The sequence below is a fragment of the Lepus europaeus genome, chromosome 9 (genome assembly GCF_033115175.1).
Source record: "Lepus europaeus isolate LE1 chromosome 9, mLepTim1.pri, whole genome shotgun sequence".
NCBI classification, from domain to species: Eukaryota; Metazoa; Chordata; class Mammalia; order Lagomorpha; family Leporidae; genus Lepus; species Lepus europaeus.
Genome location: NC_084835.1, coordinates 30838020 through 30858660, shown reverse-complemented (window position 1 = coordinate 30858660; position 20641 = coordinate 30838020). Strand labels below are relative to the sequence as shown.

The 20641-nt window shown below is 49.2% G+C and overlaps 1 protein-coding gene across 1 annotated transcript in view; it reads left to right on the top strand.

Annotated features, from left to right (window-relative positions):
- Window positions 1-20641, top strand: part of IL17RD (interleukin 17 receptor D) — a 76033-nt gene that overhangs the window by 50088 nt on the left and 5304 nt on the right. Inside the window, exons 2-12 of the mRNA XM_062201121.1 lie at window positions 204-261; window positions 4569-4694; window positions 8771-8889; window positions 9369-9489; window positions 11613-11657; window positions 11757-11908; window positions 13664-13729; window positions 14699-14753; window positions 15262-15372; window positions 16435-16619; window positions 19454-20384. Of these exons, the coding sequence (XP_062057105.1) occupies window positions 9372-9489; window positions 11613-11657; window positions 11757-11908; window positions 13664-13729; window positions 14699-14753; window positions 15262-15372; window positions 16435-16619; window positions 19454-20384 (1663 nt within the window). The 5' untranslated portion in view covers window positions 204-261; window positions 4569-4694; window positions 8771-8889; window positions 9369-9371. The remainder of the gene's footprint in view (window positions 1-203; window positions 262-4568; window positions 4695-8770; window positions 8890-9368; window positions 9490-11612; window positions 11658-11756; window positions 11909-13663; window positions 13730-14698; window positions 14754-15261; window positions 15373-16434; window positions 16620-19453; window positions 20385-20641) is intronic.

The window sequence follows — 20641 nt, the reverse complement described above, 5'->3', positions numbered from 1 at the left end:
GTCTTAGGGGGAAGTGAGTGAACATGACCGCCCTGCCCAGGCAGTTGGGAATCTCCTGGGCCGGTGGAAAGAGGGGAGGCAAAGCTCAGGGACTGGCATGAGCCTGAGTCACTGCGGGGGCTGCGTGGGTTGAGACCCCGTGGGGTCTGTGCTGGGAAAGGAGCTTGGCCGCCTCTACCTCATGTTCTCTTGTTTTCCCACAGGGAGTGGGGCCGGCCAGCAGGAGCAGCGGGCTGCACAACCTCACCTTCAGATACGACAGTAAGTGCCTGGCTTGCCCACGAAGACTGCAAGGGTACTTCGTCGGGCCTCATCCCGGATCCTGTAGGTCCTGCAGGGGGAGGAATTTTCTGAACCTGTTTGGCTTTCTCAAGAGAGGTGAGGCAGCTCAGGCTTCAGCTAAGCCCCTTGAGGATTTAGAACCTGGCACGGGTCAAGGGCCTTCCACGGTGCTCTGAAAAGCCATGCACAGAGACCTTCCCTGGATTCCATTGCACGTGCCAGGAGGGCTCAGCAGGGAGGGTGGGGTCAGGTGGAGACAGAGGAGTGAAGCTGCCCAAGTGCAAGGGAATGTTGGGGACCGTGGCAAACTGGATTGCCTCTGTCTGGACTGAGGGGGAGTCCTGGCTCTTGGATTCCAGCTCACTGTGGCCTTGAGAAATTCCCACTGAGTGTAGCCAGATGTGATTTCCAAGAATAGCAGGAAATTTACATTTTTTCATATGAGCAGTTATTTGAAAATGTTTATAAGCCCAGAGTGGGCCAAGTGAATCTGTGTCCCAGACTGGCCCGGGAGTCTCCAATTGGCCATCTCTGACTTGGTCTGAGTTCTGACCCCGTCCCCACCCCCACCCCACCCCAAGTTCCATACCTGTCAGCTGTAGTGAGCTGTGGCAGGTGATTGGACTTAGCCAAGCTTCAGGTTTTTTCATATAAAATACACAGATCACTTTTCTTCTTCTAGCATTGTTTTGAGTCTTTAACGAAGTCATGCTTTTCGCTGCTGAACGTGGTGGCTGGCCTGCAGTGTATCCTCAGTTATTGCTGTCTATTACTGTAGAAACCGGGTCAACTGGGGTGAAAACAAGCACTTTTTTTTAACTGCTTTTCTCAAGAACTGTGACTTTTTCTGGCTGAATTGTTTTCTGAGGACGCATATAGGATGCCCTCTAAACAGCTGTGTTCCTTCATAAGCAGGTAGCTGTATAGGACTGTGAGCATTTTAGCCTTAGGAACCGTGATTTAGGTGCAAAAATGACCAGAGGGAGCTGGACTCCTATGTATCTGATTCATCTCTGGGAGAAAGTTATGAATCCACATAAAGAAGGGGCTTAGCTCCCACTGAGGCCTCTGGAGTAATCACTGAGGTTGTGGATCCAGTCAAACAATGTCAGGAAACAAATATGTGTGTCAAATCCCTGCCCACAGTTGCTGGCACGGGTGTTTGAAGTCACCAAGGAGAGATTCCACATGCAACTCAGACATTTCATGTTAGTGGCATGTGCATTTTCTGCGTAAATGCTGAGATGGTAATGAGAGATTTGCAAGTCCATGATACTCGATTCAGTTAAGTAAAGACATGTGTAAGGCATCTTTGTTTGAGTAAGGAAGTTAATTTCTAATACATGCTCTTGGTCCTGGCACATCTTGTATTACATTCGAGAGTTCAAAATTTTCTGGTCAGCTTCAAACAAGAATTTTCCTTTCTAATTTAATATGAGTTTGGTGAAAAGGATCTATACCTGTAAAACCTGTTGTCCTCAGGATGCTAACTATTTGGCCCGTGGGCCTGTGCCTGTCCCTTAGTCATTAGTTTCTTTTTAATCCTTCAGCATGTAATTAGAATTTAATTCACAGCTTGCATTGACTCCTGAGATGTTGGAAACTCGTTGCATTTTGGCAAAATGTTATTTGGGCATAAATTTTTGAAACCAGAATCCAAAACTTTAGACTTGCCAGTGGTTGGATCCAGGCTGGGTAAAACAGTTATTCAGCATTTTCCACTGCAGAAGATACTTCTCTTTTCCACAAGGATGTTCCTGTTCGTGCTCAGTTGACTGGCTGTGGGTTCTGTTTGAAATAACTAAGGGACAATTGCAGGTTTTCTCCAAATTGACTAAGCTACAAAATCTTATTTCTCCACTCCTGTGTCATCAGTACATGTCACAAGCCTCCTTGCCTGCTTTGACCTTGCCATCATGTTTCTTGTTTAGACTTTGAGAGTATGCCTGTGCAGATTGCAGTACATTTTCTTAATTCTTAGACTTTATATTTGCGTAATTGTATTTATAGAAACCCGAAGAGTGTTCCCATTTTGGCTTTGAGAATGAACAAAGAGCTTTGCTTTTGCTCCTGCAGCTTTTTAGAGTTGCTTCAGTCAAAGGTCTCTCTTTCATTGTAGCCTCAACAGATGAAAATGTGTGCACTTGACAAGTATGAGAGGGTCTTGTCTTTGTCTTTATCGGGAAGCTGGTCCCAGCCAGAATTATTGCAGGCTTGCCAGCTAATTGAGAGCTTATGCTAGAAGGAAAAAGCTCTATGCCAATGATAGGAGCCAAGGATGAACCGATAGTCCTGGTGCTGGGATGGCCACTGGTGGAATCCTAAGCGTCCTGGCTTATCTTTTACGGCTGTAGGTTCCTGGTGTGTATAATGTGGGTGTTAAACCACATGTTTAAACATCTTTTCCTATTCTGAAATTCTCTTCTGCACCCACCCAGAGAACACTTGTTGATTGCTTTGAGAGTGAATTTTCATCCGAAGCAGAACTTGTTTTTATTCATTATTAACATCCTCTCAGGAGAAGTAACTGAAATAGAAAGGTGCCTGCTTTGGAAGCAGATGACATTTAGAGGAGTGCAGAGAGTCAAGTTAGGCAAGAAGGCAGGATACAAGGCAGTGTGGAGGATGGGGCTGCGTTTTGATGCATGCGTGTGAGCCTTTAGTATGAAATTTAAAAGGAGAAATCTTGTGTGTAGGCTAGAAGGCTTGGAAGGGTGTCCATTAGGTTCTTAGTAACAGTTACCTCTGAGTGGTGAGAGAATGTGGAAGGCTTTTACATTTTAAAAATAGTCTTTTTTGATTTGCTTTTTTTAAAGTTGTTTAACAGCTTTATACACTTGCTGCAGATGAAGTCGCTGTAGAATCTTTGCTCCTGCTGCTGTTTCCGGTCCCCAGCTTGCTCTCGCCAGCAGCTGCTCTGGCCTTTGCAGCACTCTGGCTTCCCTCATCCTGTTGGAGAGTTTGTCTCACTATTTTCTTGAGGTCTCTTTCTTCTCACGCAGGCTGTGTCTTGCAGTTCTATGTTTAGGTTCATTTTTCTTCGCGTAGGCCAAGGAAGCAGAAGTCATGCCAAAGCCAGTTGTCGTGCCATCACCCAAATGGGTTCTGAATCCAAATACAAAGATGCCATCCAGTGTGGTCTTGTTGATTTCTACATCTTTCTGCTAGTGGAACCTCTTCCTGAATTTCTCTGTGTAGCCTTCCCTGGGCGAAGGCCATCAATGACCACTTGTTCCCTCTGAAGTAGCCTGTGGCTCATGAACTTCCCAATCCAAGTAGACACCGTATCATTCATGATACTGGCTGAACCAGGGAGGGAAAGCTTTTGTGATTTTTCAGAGGTTTCCCATAAAGGGCTTGTTGGGACATGCCCTGAAATACCTCGCCCCAAAGGAAACCGCCATGACTTCAGAGGGGTAGCCAGGCGGCTCTGGACATGTGATAGAACTGAAGATGTTCTGCAGCAGATACAAAGGAAAGTATCTGAAGTTAATCATGGGAAAAGGACTGGACACGAGGCAGCATGAGAATCATGAGTGTTGGCCAGGAATGGCAGGTGATTCTGCCTGTGAGAGTGGCCAGAACAGGTTGAGGCCATTGTCTGAAGTCCCAGACTGATTCTGGCTGGAAGTTGTTTGTAGGTATGTTTAGCAAGAGCAGGTGGAGCAGCTGCTTCCGTGGTGTGGCTTCGCTGACAGGTGCCAGAGAGTAAAGTCCTGAGACAGAATCAAAGGAGGGAGGAGGCTGTGTCTGTTGAGGAACGCGGGGCTCTTGGGATTTAGTGGGGATTGTGGGTGTCTTTGATGACACGTAGTGTTTTGGAACAAATGTTTTATCTTTGGGAATGCTAATTGGCATCCTTGCCACTCAGGCGCTGTGTTCATACCTTGTGCAGATTGCTTTCATACTGAAAAGTGGTTGAATTGATACAGTTACTGTTTGAGGTAAAATTATGTAATATGAAAAAAACGAAAAACAGTTAATGCCAGATTCATGCACAAACCCTACACTGTCTACCATCCCCCCAAAGCTGTCCTCCAGTGCAACCCAGGGCCGGTGGCAGCTACTGCTGCGGCTGCTGGTGGAGCTGTGAATCAATGCTTCAATAGCACCTTCTAGTTTCCCAAACAATAGTCCACCTTTGATGTTGTCTCTGGGCTTATGAGACAGACATCTTTAAACAGAATGGCTTTGGCCACCTCCAGACCAGACTTGCTCTGTGTAACTTGCAGAGATACTCCTGAAGATAAAAACAAAACTGTGTTCTTGTCCTCTCAACCCTCCAGACTGCACCGCCTACTTGAACCCAGTGGGGAAGCACGTGATTGCCGATGCACAGAACATCACCATCAGCCAGTATGCCTGCCACGATCAAGTGGCGGTCACCATCCTTTGGTCCCCAGGGGCCCTTGGTAAGTGGTAAAAAAAAAAAAAAAAAAAAAGCCCAGTGAGCTGGGTGGGCAGTGCGCAGTGTAAGGGTCCCCTGTGGGATGGCCTCCAGGGACAGGCAAGTGTCGGTGACAGTGAAGCTTAGGTTGGATTGGGAGCAGATGCACTTTGTTTGTCTTTTGCTTGGCATACACACAAGCCCGTTGCTTGTGTCTTGCTTCCTTGACTGGTGAGTGTTGAGTGGCACTGAGGCCATGGCCTCTCTTGTGTCTCAGCAGCCTTTGGGGATGTGGGTGGGGAGGAATGCCAAGACATCCCATGGCGCATCCAAGGGTGTGATGGCTTTGGCAACCAGCGTTACTGATCTCATGGCCACACAGAGTATTGGCATATTGTGTGATTTTTTTTTTTTTTTTTAGGAAAATCCTGGTTTTCATGAGAAACCATGAAATCAGTGAATTTCTAAAATTGGCAATTAATTAAATTTTTATTTAAACTGTGTGAGCCAAAAAAAAAAGGAGGGGGAGGGTTATTGGAGAAAGAAGCAGAAAACCCCAAACTCACATTGTCTGGCCTGATTCAGCTGGGGCCGACCCCCTCTTCTTGAATGAGTTAAGGGCACCTATGAGGGGACCTATGGGTGAGGCACGTGTGGGACAGGGGGAGGGACCACTTGTTCAGATGGGCCTCAGTTTAAACCTGGAAGTCAACCAGACGCCTTGAGACCTCGCTCAGCCCCAGGCTCCTGATGTGCAAGTGGGGGCTGAGAACTGCTTTGCGCCTGTGGTTAGAGACACCGGCCATGCATTTGCCGAGTGCGCTCTTGGCTGGGGTTGTCAGTCACTGTCAGACTCTGGTCCGTGGGCCTGCCTTTCCACACCGCCACCCGGGCTTGGAAAACCCCGACCAAGAGAGAAGTCAGATAAAGTCTGGATTTCTCCAGCTGAACAGGATGCATCGCAAAAGAACCAGATTGCTGGAGCCGGAGGTTGGAACGCACCTGTGGGCCTGGCTCACTTCGCCCCATGCATACTTGTGGGTCTGAACCCAGTTGGTTTTCCAAAAATAATATTATCTTAACATTTAAAGATAAAAACCTTCTCTGTGGATAAAAGGGAAGTAGTCATTCTGTGTAAGCCTAAATGGTTAAGGAGTGGGTCTGATGCCTTGCAGGCTCCCTCATCGGAAAGAAGGCCAGGGTCTGAGTTGAGGGTAGAAACCACACAGGTGACTGAGGGCAAGAGGCTATGGTGTTCCTGGACGATCATTGGTAGGCTGGGGACGGTGGACAGGTTCCTTAGAAGGCAGAAAAGCATATGTATGGGGGTGTGTGTGTGTGTGTGTGTGTGTAGGTGGGGGGGCCAGAGGTGGGGCAGATAACAACACTGGCTGAGGGCCAGGTGCTTCTGGAGTTTCATTTCTGGGAGACCCTGGGCAAGTCGGTCAGTTTCCCTTAAGCCTCAGTTCCTTCATCTGTGAATTGGGATAATAACACCTTTCTCCTGTGGTTGTGAGGAGGATTTAATAAGCTGAAATGATGGGAGAAAGTGCAAATGAGTTGCTTCATGGGAAGCTGCTCTCTAAAATTGCTGGCCATTATGTAACTACGAGGTGTTAATAGTGTTGAGATGGGAATTACATTGGCTGCCTCTGTCCCAGCCCAGGATTTGTTGGAGTGATTTCTAGGGCTGCCTTTGAAAAGTAAGCCCTGGAGCAAGGTCCTGTGGTGCAGCAGCTTAAGCCGTTGCTTGGGATACCTGCACCACCTATTAGCATGCCTGGCTCAAGTCCTGGCTGTTCGGCTTCCAAACCAGCCTCCTGCTGATGCATCCTGGGAGGGCAGCAAAAGTGCACGGTTCCCTGCCCCTCACCTCAGAGACGCAGATGGAGTTCTGGGCTCCGCTTTGGTCTGATGCAGCCCTGGCTGTTGCAGGTGTTTGGAGAGTGAACCAGTGAAGGAAGATCAGTCTCTGTCTCTTTCTCAGTTGCTCTGCCTTTCAACTACATCAGAATAAATAAGCATTAAAAAAAAATCAGGACTTGGGGCATAGCGCAGCAGGATCAACCAATGCGTGGGATAACCACATCTCATGTCTGAGTCTTACCTGCTCTGCTTCCAATCCAGCTTGACCTAGCTTCCTGCTAATGCATTCTGGGAGGCAGCAGATGATAACTTAAGTGCTTGGTTTGCTGCCATCCATGTGGGAGACCCGGATGGTGTTCGAGCTCCTGACTTTGGCCTGACCCAATCCGGGCTATTGTGGGCATGTAGGGGAGTGAGTCAGTGGATGGAAGATGTCTTTGTCTTTCTCCTTTCCCCTCTTCCTTCCTCCCTGTTTGTCTCTGTTGCTCTGCCTTTCAAGTCCATGAAAATAACTGCAGAAACTTTTTTTTTTGAAAGATTTTCGTATTTGAGCGGCAGAGTTCTGAGAGAGGGAGAGGCAGAGAGAGAGGTCCTACCCAAATGGCCACAATGGCCAGAGCTGAGCCAGTCCAAAACCAGGAGCTTCATGTGGGTCTCCCACATGGGTACAGGGGCCCAAGGATTTGGGTCATCTTCCACTGATTTCTCAGACTACAAGCAGAGAACTGGGTTGGAAGAGGAGCAGCTGGAACACGAGCTGGTGCCCATGTGGGATGCCATTGCCGCAGGCGGAGGCTTACCCTACTAAGCCAGCCCCAATAGGTAAACATTTAAATAAAAATAAGGACTAGACTCACCCACCTCAGCTGATGACTTTTTATGTAATTGTGAGACATATATGGCCTTTAATTACATTAATCACTTGGCTTTTGTTCAACAGTACTTCTGGGAACATTGCATAAGTTAAATATAAATACTAAGCATGTGCTCAAAAAAACTATCATTATTATTATTATTACTTTTGGATCTCAAAAGGCAAGTCCGTGAGAGACCTGCTGGAGAGTTTGTGTCCTGCTGTCCCATCTGAATCCCCGGTTGGGGGGCCGCTGGTTTCCCCCACCTCCCCCCAGGAGACTTTGTAATTGAAACACAACGTGGCACTGTAGCACTCTGATCCTGCACACTGTGAAGGCCTGATTGCGGCTGCACGGCCCTACCCACCGTGAAGTATGTGCTCTTCATCAAATAATTACAGGATTGGAGGACCCATTTGGGAGAGAAGGATTTCCCTGGCCTTTGCCATCAATAATGTTCCCACCTGGTTAATTGCATCCTGTGTAATTATTTTTTTGCCTTGGGAGGGGACGGGTTGAAAATGTCTCCTTGTCTGGTGTGGAGAAAGAATGTGAAATCGATCTGGTGCCCATTGAGGCCGGCTGTGAGGATCTCCAGCTGCAGCTGGGCCACTCCAGTCTCCATGGGATACAGGGCCCCGCGCTGGCTCTTGTGGCCACCGGAGCCTAATCCTTTTGAAAGCATCTACTCGGATGTGCAGCGGCTGGGCCGTGGGGCGCTGGGGCGGTGGGGGTCGGGGCACTGCTCAGGTTGTGCGAGGCTGAGCCGGGGTGTCTGGGGACCTCTGGGGGCTGGAAGGAGAGTGCATGCTGGGTAGCCCTTGGGTGTCTGCCTCTCAGGAATGATTAAAGCCAGGAACCACTTCACAAGTCACAGAGCCTGGGAACCTCTTGGATGCAGACACACGTTTTGCTGAGAATTTCATACATTGCTCTGTGAAACGGGCCCCAGAAATACCATGCTAAAACTTAAAGTGGAAATGTGGTTTGGGGAAATGCCCCAGTCAGCCGTGGGAATCCCCATCAGCCGGAGGGATCCTGGTGAAGACCTGGCTGATAACTACAGCATCCATGGCAGACTGGCCTGGCCCATCGTGATGTGGCTGTGAAGATTTGACCCCCTCATGCCTCAGAGGCGATGGATATTTGTGGAGTGCTTGGCTGGGTTAGAGATTAACCAGGTAGAAGTGGTGACCCAGAGACAGGTAGCTGGTCTGTTCAGGAGGAGGCAGAGTCTGCTTGCCCGTCCTGTAGACTCAGGTGTCCTGGCCAGTGTCGGAAGTCTTTGCACTCTGGTGTGACAAGGACTGTCATCTCGAGGAAGGCGAGAGTCTAGAAGTCATTAGCTCTGCTTTGCATAAACGTGTTCTGCTTTGCTTAGGCATCGAATTCCTCAGAGGCTTTCGGGTAATCCTGGAGGAGCTGAAGTCGGAAGGAAGACAGTGCCAGCAGCTGTTTCTCAAGGACCCGAAGCAGCTCAACAGTAGCTTCAGAAGAACCGTAAGTCGCACGTAGGGACCATGCTCCCGAAGACGCGCCATCGGGCTGGGGTCTGAATGCGCTTTCTGAGAGTCTGAAATTGGAGCCGGAGGGGCTGTGGGCGAGAAGGCGGCGTGGCCACACTGCCAGTCTCCTTCACAGTCCGGGGGAACCTTTTGTAGTAAACACCCCTCTCGGGTTACCTGTCCCGGCAGCCCTGAAGGGTGTCAGTGGGCTCACCACCCCCACCCTGCCCTGTATTAACAAGCCGTGGCGACCTTGCCAAAGAACACACAGTGCTGTATTCTCTTAGCTAGGGATCCGAACCCAAACTTGGTACAGATAGTAGACCTGACTACCTGCTTCCCAGGGGCGCGACCCCTGGCTCCGGAATTGTGTCTGAGCGCCGGTGGGTGTGTGTAGGAGCAGAGGTCTCGCGGGGAGGTGGAGGGAACCGGCAGTTTCTCCGTGACGTCGTGTGTGTTTTTGTTCCCTTTTAGGGAATGGAATCTCAGCCTTTCCTGAACATGAAATTTGAAACGGATTACTTTGTAAAGATTGTCCCTTTTCCTTCCATTAAAAACGAAAGCAATTACCACCCTTTCTTCTTCAGAACCCGAGGTGAGCATGGCCTTCCCTGCCTGGTTCCCACGGCGGGGCTGCTCTGTGTGAGGAGTTCTCTGCAGAGAGCTGGTCAGCAGCACACCAGGTCCTGGCATGAAGCGAGCTTAGCAAGGAGAAAAGCGTCCAGAAAAGCACTTTTGAGGATTACGGCTACAGTCAGGCGCTGCTGATCTAACCAGAGGCAGCCACTCCTGGTTTGCTCCATTACAGACCTGACAGTTGATTTTTATTTTATTTTATTTTTTTTTGACCACATCAAGACATCCATGATTCAAAACAATATAATTTCAGAAATCACAGGAATAAAAAGTATAAGTTGATTTTAGGGTAGATCATTTAAGATCAAATTAAGCAAATGAAGCAATATCCTTGAAATTATTTCTGGAAAGTTTGATTTATTGGACTTCTATGCGCCTTGTTCTAAGTACTTTCGCAGTATTCAGTTTACCCCTGCAACAGCCCCACAGAGACCTTGGTCCTGCCATGCCTACTTCTTACATGTGGAGTCCTGCTTAGAGGGGCTGGGGGCTGGTGGAGCCCGTGTCGCAGCCCGGAAATCAGATAAGGAGTTGCCAGCCGCCCACCTTTTCTGTCTGTCGTGTGCATGGTGGCTCTGTCATCTCCTTGCACCGCTGCTGCAGATGGGATGGGGCGGTCGCTCTGAAGCCTGCGGCCGCTGCCTCCTACCATCCTGTGCATTCGAGTGCCCGGAGTCAGAGGCCCTGGCTGCTCTGTTGCCCGTCAAATCCGACACGCTGTCCTCTGCTGTGTGCTCGGGGTCCTCGCTCTCTGGCATCTTTGTTCCCTGCCACAGCCCAAGCCAATATTTCCCTGGGCTGTGTTCTTACTGTGGCTGTTTTCTATCTGTTTTTTTTTTTTCTTTTTAATTTATTTGCTGATAGAGTTAGACAGTGAGAGAGAGAGAGAGAAAGGTCTTCCTTCCGTTGGTTCACTCCCCAAATGGCCGCTACGGCTGGCGCTGCGCCGATCCGAAGCCAGGAGCCAGGTGCTTCCTCCTGGTCTCCCGTGTGGGTGCAGGGGCCCAAGGACTTGGGCCATCCTCCACTGCACTCCTGGGCCACAGCAGAGAGCTGGACTGGAAGAGGAGCAACCAGGACTAGAACCCGGCACCCATATGGGATGCTGGCGCCGCAGGTGGAGGATTAACCAAGTGAGCTACGGCGCCGGCCCCGCAGCAGAGTTATTTTCTAAGACTGAGTTTCCTTTTCTTAATGCCAGTAAGATTCCACAGGGCAAAGTCCACCGGCATCTTAGGACAGCTCTGGATGTTTTGTGCACAGCCACCAGATAGGAGATTCAAAGAATGTGTTTTTGCAAGCCTTGTCTAGATCAAAAGTGCCATAATTTCAGGAGTGAGGCAGAGACAGGGGATGTGTTCCTGGAACAGCAGCCATTTTTCGCTACTTCAGGGCATTGTGGCTTCCACGCTGCCTTCGATTTTCTTGACATTGCATAACACGTCCCAGAAATCTCTCCCAGGGTGAGCCGCCCGGCCCGCTGGACTCCTTGTTCAGCTCTCTCACTGTCTTTTTACTGTGTTCAAAATCCTGTCTCAAAGCTTGCTCTTTTGGCACCTGGTTTTTAGCACGGACACTGCAGCCTGGGAGAATCCCGCATGCCATGTTTTTAGAGTCCATCAAAAGGAATTTAAATGAGGACGTGGGAGGAGGTTAAAATAGCGCCGTGACAGGTTCCAGAACCACTCCAGAATTCTCTGGTGCCTCAACACCTCCGCAGCGGGGCAGGGGCTGGCCTCACATCTATTTACAGCCGCGACAGCCTCTGCCTCTTAGAGGCACCAGCACACTTCCACTGCCCTTCCCTGCCAGCCTTGAAATCCTGACAGACTTTAAACATATGGACGACTTGACACCCAGTCTCCATTTACGTGGCAGAAACAGCATTCGTGTTGTTCTGTTCTGCCATGTAAATAGTCCTGAGATAGAACTTTGACCATAGGGAAAATCATGGTTGAGTTGATATATTTTATACCCTGTCCAGCAGCACCCGGCCCTGGTATGTTTATATTTCACTGACTTGGGGGATGAGGAAAATGTTGGACTCGCTCAGTGTTGACAAATATGTTTCCCTCCTAATAGCCTGTGACCTGTTGCTACAGCCGGACAACCTGGCCTGCAAACCCTGTGAGTAGAGCTGTCCTTAGCTGTCACGTGTCCAACCCTTGCCACCAGCCTGGTGCTGGGCAGCCTTTGGGTGCTCATTGTGCTCCTTCTTCCTCCCAGTCTGGAAGCCTCGGAACCTGAACATCACCCAGCATGGTGCAGACATGCAGGTGTCCTTCGACCACGCGCCACACAGCTTTGGCTTCCGTTTCTTCTATCTTCATTACAAGCTAAAGCATGAAGGCCCCTTCAAACGAAAGACCTGTAAGCAGGTGAGCTGCTGGGTGTGCCCAAAGGAATGCTCTGTGTGTGTGTGTGTGTGTGTGTTTTAAAAGATTTATGTATTTGAAAGGCAGAGTGACAGGGAGAGACAGAAAGAGAGGTAGAGAGATCTTGCATCTGTTGGTTCATTCTCCACATGGCTATAACAGCTGAGACTGGCCTAAGCCAAAACCAGAAGCCAGGAACTCCATACCAGTCTCCTACATGGGTGCAGAGTCCAAGCACTTGGGCAGTTGGCCACTGTCTTCCCGAGCACATTAGCAGGAAGCTGGATTAGAAGTGGAGCAGCCAGGACTCGAACTGGCACTCCACTGTGGGATGCCAGCTTGGAAAGCAGTGGCTTAACTTGCTGAGCCATGCCACCATGCCCCTCCTCCCCGTCCTTGGCACCTCCCACCCTGCCTCTTGCCCCAGTGTATTTTAAAGTAACTCCTTGGGGGGAAGCGTTTGGCCTCGCACTGAAATCCCAGTTAAAATGCCAGCATTCCATACTGGGACGCCTGAGTTCCATCCTCTAGCTCCAGATTCCAGCTTCCTACCAGTGTGTACCCTATGAGGCAGCAGATGATGGCTCAAGGGATTAGATCTCTGCCATCTACATGGCCGTTGCTAGCATTTGGGAAGTGAATCAGGGAATGGGATTTCTGTCCATCTGTCTCTGTCTCCTTCTTCTCTGTTCAATTAAATAAAAAATGAAATAAAATTTAAAAGCTGTTTGAAAGTTCAGAGAATTAGAAAATATATGTAAAACATAAATACTGACCCTTGGGTTTTGGGTGGCTTGAATGTGTGCATCAGGCTTTGCTGGTTTAGGCTGTCATCACTGGATGTGTCTCAGGGCCCTCTGGCCGTGATCTCTCACTCCCCAGTTACCTGCATCCCAGCTTGCCTGGTGGTGATGAAGCCTGGTGGAAATGTGGCAGGGCATCAGAAGAATGAAATGTTTGCTGTGCTGTATTTTGTACATTTATCGGGTGTTCACTGTATGGCAGGCCCTGGAGCTTTAAGCCCCTGAATCCTTGCCTGAAACACAGGCTTCTACTGTTCTCACTTCACAGATGGGGAAACTGAGGCTCCATGGGGGGAGTTACCTGGCTGGCTCAAGGTCACAGTTTCTAGAACTTTAGCACCAAGCCACTAGCGATTCAGTGGCTCCTGGTTTTCTACACAAGGCCAAGGTTAAACAGAGGAGCTCAGTAACCAAGTTCTTGCACTGGTGGTTATCAGAGGAAGGGAAAGCTCACAGGACTGCAAACACTCAGGCTGTTGGGTTGTGGTGGCAGAGGTCCAGGACCCTCCCTAGGTGTGCTCCTGCCGGAGCTCTGTCATACTTTTGTTTTCCTGCCACCTCTCACCTCTACCACTGACCTTCTAACAATGGTAAATGTTAAAGTGATGGCAAATAAAGCATGTGCAAACACAGACTTAATGTCTTCCCTTGTCCTTTTTTTTATTAAACAAAGGGTATCCTAACTGATTTCTTTGTTTTTAAAGCAAATATTCCTGCTGAGGGTACTACCAGCTAAGCATAGAATATGACTGGGGGTCCTGGGCTCCCCTGGAACTTTTATCCTAGCGAAGTTCAGATAAGATGTGGTAGTTCAATACAGTTACTCCCCGTCTAATCACATTGTGGGCTAAGGCCAGCTGAGACTGATGGCAGGTCTGCTTCAGCTCCAGAGGAGAAGCCCTGGTGACCTTCTTCACAGAAGAGAATTGTGAACTTGTTGTTTGCTTCTTTGCAGGAACAAAATACAGAGACAACCAGCTGCCTCCTTCAGAATGTTTCTCCAGGGGATTATATCATTGAGGTATATAGATATATATAGAACTCAAGAAAGCCCTATTAATTTCACTGAACGTATCCACTTCATGTAGAATGCTGTTTTCAACATGAACAGTCCAAGCCATGAATATGTGCACAGTTGTGTGCTTTCATGGTTTTCCATACTTTTTAAAAGAGTTTAGACATGATCGATACTTCATCTTTTCACTTAAATATTTCAGGTAACTGTGGAACCACATACTCCCTATAATCCATTATTTAAATTTTCTGTATTCCTTCAACTACAAAGATAACTTTTGAAAATTTTAGCTTTAAAAACGTTGTGTTTTAGTATTAGAATAGCAAAACAAAGTCTTGTCGGCATATACTTCTCCCGGATTTTTCATGCTGTTCTTCGCACCATGGCAAAAATCATGCAAATATGATTCTTCTCCTTTCTGTGATGACTTTTCCTGTGTCAAGCTGGGGCCTCAAATCTTGGAGTAAAAGGAAAATAGAAAAGAAAGTTCACAGTTGGTCCATGGCCCCACTATATCATAGACATCCAGTGTGTCTTCACATTTTGGTAGAAACAGCTACTTCTTGCATTCCCTGGCAGCAGTGTGTGCCTTTGGATAGACACACCTCCTGCAAGCACACCCACTGAAGTCAGTGGGAGGATTGCCAGTTTAACTGAGGGTTGTTAGAATGTGGGACTCGCTGGCTGCATTCTTCAGTGCATAAACAACCTTTGGATTCATGAAAGGAAACCTGATGGAGTTTCCAGTTTTGAGTTGGCGGAGTGGAGATGAGCTGTCTCTGCCTGGTAAATGAACATGGGCTCCAGCCTCGCTCTTAGCTCAGCCGTTCTCCTCCATGGTGTCCCACTGACCCCTCGCTTCCCACTAAAGGAAAAACAAGTGAAACTGTCAGTTTTCCCCATTTTCTGGTTGACATAATTTGTTGAAGTGCTATCCCTTTGAAGAAAAATAACACAGCATCCTCTGTTTTGCAGCTGGTAGATGACACTAACACAACAAGAAAAGTGATGCATTATGCCCTAAAGCCAGGTAAGAATTGTTCTGCTTGAAATGTTGGCTCTCCCCTGCGTGCTCACCAAGGTATCTGCTGCTTTCTGGACTTGATGATTTATAAAAACAAAGTCGGCTCCTCTCTCTTACATGATGTTCCATCAAATCTGACTTTCCTTCCACCCTGGTGTTGATGCCTGGAAGATCAAAGCCAGCGTGGTGTGTGTGGCTGGAGACCAAATAAACAGTCAATTGTCCTTGGAAGAAAAGTGGGAGGAGAGGTTTCCTCACTCCGAGGTATTTACAGTGCCAGCAGACTCTTGACTGTTGAATCATTGCCTGCAATCCTTTAAAAATGAGCTGCTGAATCCTTTGAAAGTTGCCACCCCAGCTCTCTGAGAAAGGTGGCAATGGGGTCCCAGATAACCTGTCATGTGGCTTATGCTTGAAAAGAAACAAAAAAAAAAAAGGTGTTAATCTTTGAATGTGTTCTGATACTAAAGTCTAAAAGCGGTTTTTCTCCCCCCCCCCCCCTGAAATCTCCCAGTGCACTCCCCGTGGGCGGGGCCCATCAGGGCCGTGGCCATTACAGTGCCGCTGGTCGTCATTTCGGCATTTGCAACCCTCTTCACTGTGATGTGCCGCAAGAAGCAACAAGGTATCTCTTTGTGTGTCTGCCACACTCCCTCGCCTGCCCCTTCTCCCCACCCCAGAAGGCGCAGGCCTGGGCCTCTGCCAGCACAGTGAGACTGGGGGCTCCTGGTTCCTGTAGAACTCTGGTTAGTTTCCTGGATGCCGTGCTTCCCTGGATCCAAATATTTGGCTTTCTACCCTCAGGAACCACTGAAGGGACAGGCATAATTCCATTCTCGAGCTCAGCATAATACACTGAAAAGCATAAAGGACGTCTCGGGTGTCAAAAGAGAACCTTGCGAGGGAGCTGGGTGGGGGTCACCCAGGTGTCTGCTTACCATAAAACCCACCACAAGGTGACCTGAAGGTTCGGGCACTTTACCTTTGTAAGTTAGACCCCAATAAAAACTTTAGGAACCCTGCTGATGCTTAGTCACAGGAGGTGCACCTGGCACTGCTGGCTGCCGACCTGCGTGTCCTGTGCTGCATTTCTCAGCTTATCCAAGGTCAGTTGGAAGATAGGAGCAATTTTTGACTGTAGAAACCAGCTGTGCCATTCACCATGGTGACCCAAGGTGCGACAGAGCTGGGGGCTCAGGGCTGCTCCAGGCAGAAGTGTCCCCTGCTCGCTCTTTCTTTTCTTTTCTTTTCTTTTTTTTCTTTTTTGACAGGCAGAGTAAGACAGTGAGAGAGAGAAGAGAGAAAGACAGAGAGAAAGGTCTTCCTTCCGTTGGTTCACCCCCTAAATGACCGCTGTGGCCGGTGCACTGCACCGATCTGAAGCCAGGAGCCAGGTGCTTCCTCCTGGTCTCCCATGCAGGTGCAGGGCCCAAGCACTTGGGCCATCCTCCACTGCACTCCCAGGCTACAGCAGAGAGCTGGACTGGAAGAGGGGCAACCAGGACAGAATCTGGCGCCCCAACTGGGACTAGAACCAGGGTTGCTGGCGCCTCAGGTGGAGGATTAGCCTAGAGCTGCGGCACCAGCCCCCTGCTATTTCTTGAAGATAGCTTGGGATTCCTGGTGTTAGGGAACAGGACGAAGTGTTGCTCGCAGATAGCTATCAGCCCTGTCTTTTCTCATCTAGAAAACATATATTCACATTTGGATGAGGAGAGCTCGGAGTCTTCGACGTACACCACGGCTCTCCCCAGAGAGCGGCTCCGGCCACGGCCGAAGGTCTTCCTCTGCTACTCCAGTAAAGACGGCCAGAATCACATGAATGTCGTCCAGTGTTTCGCCTACTTTCTCCAGGACTTCTGCGGCTGTGAGGTGCGGCATCTCAAGTCACTTCTTTCACTCTGGTACTCTCCTTGCTGCCCTCGCTTCTCCTCCAGGCTGGTTGTGGTGACACCTGACCTTGACTATTGCCACCATTTGCAAATTGGAGACCCCTCCCTTTTTTTTTTATTTGAAGATTTATTTTGTTTATTTGAAAGGCAGAGTTACAAAGAGACAGAGAGATATTCTGTCTACTGATTCCCTACCCAAATGGCTGTTATGGCCAAGACTGGGCCAGGCTGAAGCCAGGAGCTTATTCCAGGTCTCCTATATGGGAGCAGGGGCCAAGCACGTGGGCCCTCCTCTGCTGCTTTCGCAGGCACATCAGCAGGGTACTGGATCAGAAGTGGAACAGTCAGGATTTGAGCTGGTACTCACATGGGATGCTGGCAATGCAGGTGGCAGCTTTACCTGCTGCACCACAGCACCAGCCCTGGAGGTAGTCTGGTGCTCATCCAGGCTGCCCTGCCATCACCAGCACTAAATGTCATAATACTTGACCATGCCTGCTTAAAAGCCTTGAGTGGCGCCCATGTGGCAGGAGGTAGCTTACAGCAGCTGCCACAGGAATATGCAGCTGGCACGGGGGTCACTCAAGACATCCCAGAGAGTGTTCAGGAAAGAGGTCCCCTTGTAGGGTCGGAGAGTGACGGGTAAAGCAGTGAGTTTAGACAGTTCTTTGCTAAGGAGGGGAATGCGGAATGGGGCCGCCATTGGAGGGAAGGTGAGGTTGTTTGGCCATTGGCTGGCGTAAAGGAATGGAAAGAGAGAAACTGGCCATGCCGGGGGAGGGCAGTGGGCAGAGAGAACCAGGGGTAGGAAGGAGCCCTCAGACAGCAGTACTGTGTCAAGGGCCCAAATTGTCTTCTCTGGTTTCTCAGTTGCTTTCTTAAGCTGTTAATATATAGCTTTTCTATGATGTCATAATGTTAATTCTTAGAGTGGAGTCTGAAAGGCACACACCCTGTTTCTTACAAATGCACTAACTGTTCAGTAATTGTAATTGGGAATTAATTTGTGAGGTGAAACCTCCTAGTGGTGGCTCTGAGAATCCCTCCGTGGGGCGAGGCTGCCCCCTGGTGTCAATAAAGCATATTTACAAGTCTAGTCCGGCTTCCATCTGTGAGAAAGCACTGACCTTGGCAGATCAGCACCCACTGGAACAACAACTGCAGACTGCAGGGGGTGACACGCACTGTCTTCAGATACCACAGATGGGCCCATTGTGTTCTGTTTTGCAAGTAATTAGCCTCTGGGGAAAACAGTCTAACATTTCTGAGTGTAATGTTTACTGTAGAAAATGTAGAAACCAGAACCCGATGACAGATTTAAAAATTGCCTGTAATACCAACCTGGAGAAAGAAGAACCGCAGTTAATATTTGTTGCACTCTCGTCCAGCCTTTCTCTAGGACGAACCTACACATACAGTTTTGCTTTGTGGGCAGATTGGAGCGACTCTCTTCACTTAATACTTTTTCTCCACTATTAGCAGTTCTTCGTAAACTGTAATTTTAAATAGCAGGGTAAAATCCATAATATTGACTCACCAAAACTGAGTTAATTCAAGTTGTTAAACATCTTGGGAGTACAATAGTGCTCTTTTTCTGATGACTTATTAAGGAAAGATGCCTGGAAATAGAATTGCTGGGTCAAACGTTGGAACAGTTTTTAAGTGTTTCATCTACATAAACTTCACAAAATTTGTGGACAATGAAATTCAAGAGGTAAGTTTCATTTGTCGCAAAAACAATTTTGAAATCCATGCAAATTAAGAAAAAACTATGCAGGGCTTTTGTAAATTTTTTGCACCAAAGTAAACTTACTTTTTATTTCATTTTCCATAAACTTCTTTTTTTAAAAAAGATTTGTATTATTTGGAAGTCAGAGTTACAGACAGAGAGAGGCAAAGGCAGAGAGAAAGAGAGAGGCCTTTTATCCCCTGGTTCACTCCCCAAATGGCTGCAACTACCAGGCCTGGACCAGACCAAAGCCAGCTGCCAGGACATCCATTTGGGTCTCCCACTTGTGTGTAGGGGCCCAAAGACTTGGACCATCTTCTCCTGCTTCCCCAGGCACATTAGCAGAGAGATAGATAGAAAGAGGAGCAGCTAGAACTCAAATTGAACTCATGTGGGTGCCCAGTGCAGCAGGTGGTAGCTTTACCTTTACTACACCACAGTGCTGGCCCCTTAATAAACTTTTGGAAGTGCCCTTGTATAAGGTGACTCAGGGTTATTTTCAACAAATGGATGTATATTAAGGACTATCTTACCCTGGGTAACATCTTAGAGCGAAAGAAGGGAACAAAGTCATTTCAGCATGCCCTTCTTCTGTGAGGGACTGTGGCTGCCATGTTTGGTCATGGCCATGGGGAAGTAGTTTCTGAACTACAGAAGAAAAGATGCCAACACAATAAGCAAGAAGTGTTTGGAGCAGAATCAGATGAAAGGGGCCTGAAGAAGGTGAAACCCCCTGAGAGGTCACAAGTGCCTACTTCCCACCCCTTTGTCAGGGACTCCCCCCACCCAGCGTCCCTCCCAGATCTCCCTTTGGGTTGAAGGGCTTGTATGGTGGGAATGCTAATGACCTCACAGGATGCTAAAATAAGCTGTGGGAGGCATGCCCTTGGGAGGCCTGGTGTGTGACCATCAATGGAATACTAGCTGTTCCCTGGTGCCCAGTAACCCAGAGCCTGCACACAGTCATGCTTATAATGGTTCAGGGACCCGCGCCCTGACCTCTATCTAACACTTTGCTTCCTATTACTCGATGCTTCTTCCTGACTGTTGTGTGTGCTGAGTGACGTTCCTTGTCCCCTGGGCAGGTGGTTCTGGACCTGTGGGAAGACTTGAGCCTCTGCAGAGAGGGGCAGCGGGAATGGGTCATCCAGAAGATCCACGAGGCACAGTTCATCATCGTGGTGTGTTCCAAAGGCATGAAGTACTTCGTGGACAAGAAGAACTACAAACACAAAGGAAGTGGCCGAGGCTCCGGGAAGGGGGAGCTCTTCCTGGTGGCCGTGTCCGCCATAGCCGAGAAGCTCCGCCAGGCCAAGCAGAGCTCCTCCGGAGCGCTCAGCAAGTACATTGCCGTTTACTTCGACTATTCCTGCGAGGGAGATGTCCCCGGCGTCCTGGACCTGAGTACCAAGTACAAACTCATGGACAACCTTCCACAGCTCTGTTCCCACCTGCACTCCCGAGACCATGGGCTGCAGGAGCCGGCGCAGCATCCGGGACCCGGCAGCAGAAGGAACTACTTCCGGAGTAAGGCGGGCCGCTCCCTGTACGTCGCCATTTGCAACATGCACCAGTTTATTGACGAGGAGCCCGACTGGTTTGAGAAGCAGTTCGTCCCCTTCCATCCGCCCCCACTGCGCTATCGGGAGCCCGTCCTGGAGAAGTTCGACTCGGGCTTGGTTTTAAACGATGTTGTGGGCAAACCAGGCCCTGAGAGCGACTTCTGCGTAAAGGCTGAGTCGGCAGCCCTTGGGGCAACCGGGCCGGCAGACTCGCACCAGGAGAGCCTGGACGAAGACATGGAGGCCCGGCCAGCCACCGACGGCGGCGCCTCCCTGCAGCCCCTGCTGCACCCGGTGAAAGGCGGCAGCCCCTCGGACATGCCGCGGGACTCTGGCATCTACGACTCGTCCGTGCCCTCATCGGAGCTGTCCCTGCCTCTGATGGAGGGACTCTCGGCTGACCAGACAGAAACGTCTTCGCTGACCGAGAGCGTGTCCTCCTCATCGGGCCTGGGTAAGGCTCCCTGATACTGGCCTCAGCCTTTGGCCACGCTTCTGAAATCCATTCAAGCCCTTCCCCCACCCCACCCCCACCCCGTTATTCTGGTGCTTCCTCATTGGGCAGTGAAACCTGATAGGAAGTAACCCAGCTCCTTTGATAAACTTGATCCAAGGTATTGGGACTAACCACATGTTTGAGCTGCAGAAATGATGGAAAAGTACGGTGAGCTGCTGAGACCCTGCAAGCGATGTTAACACACTAGATGTGTA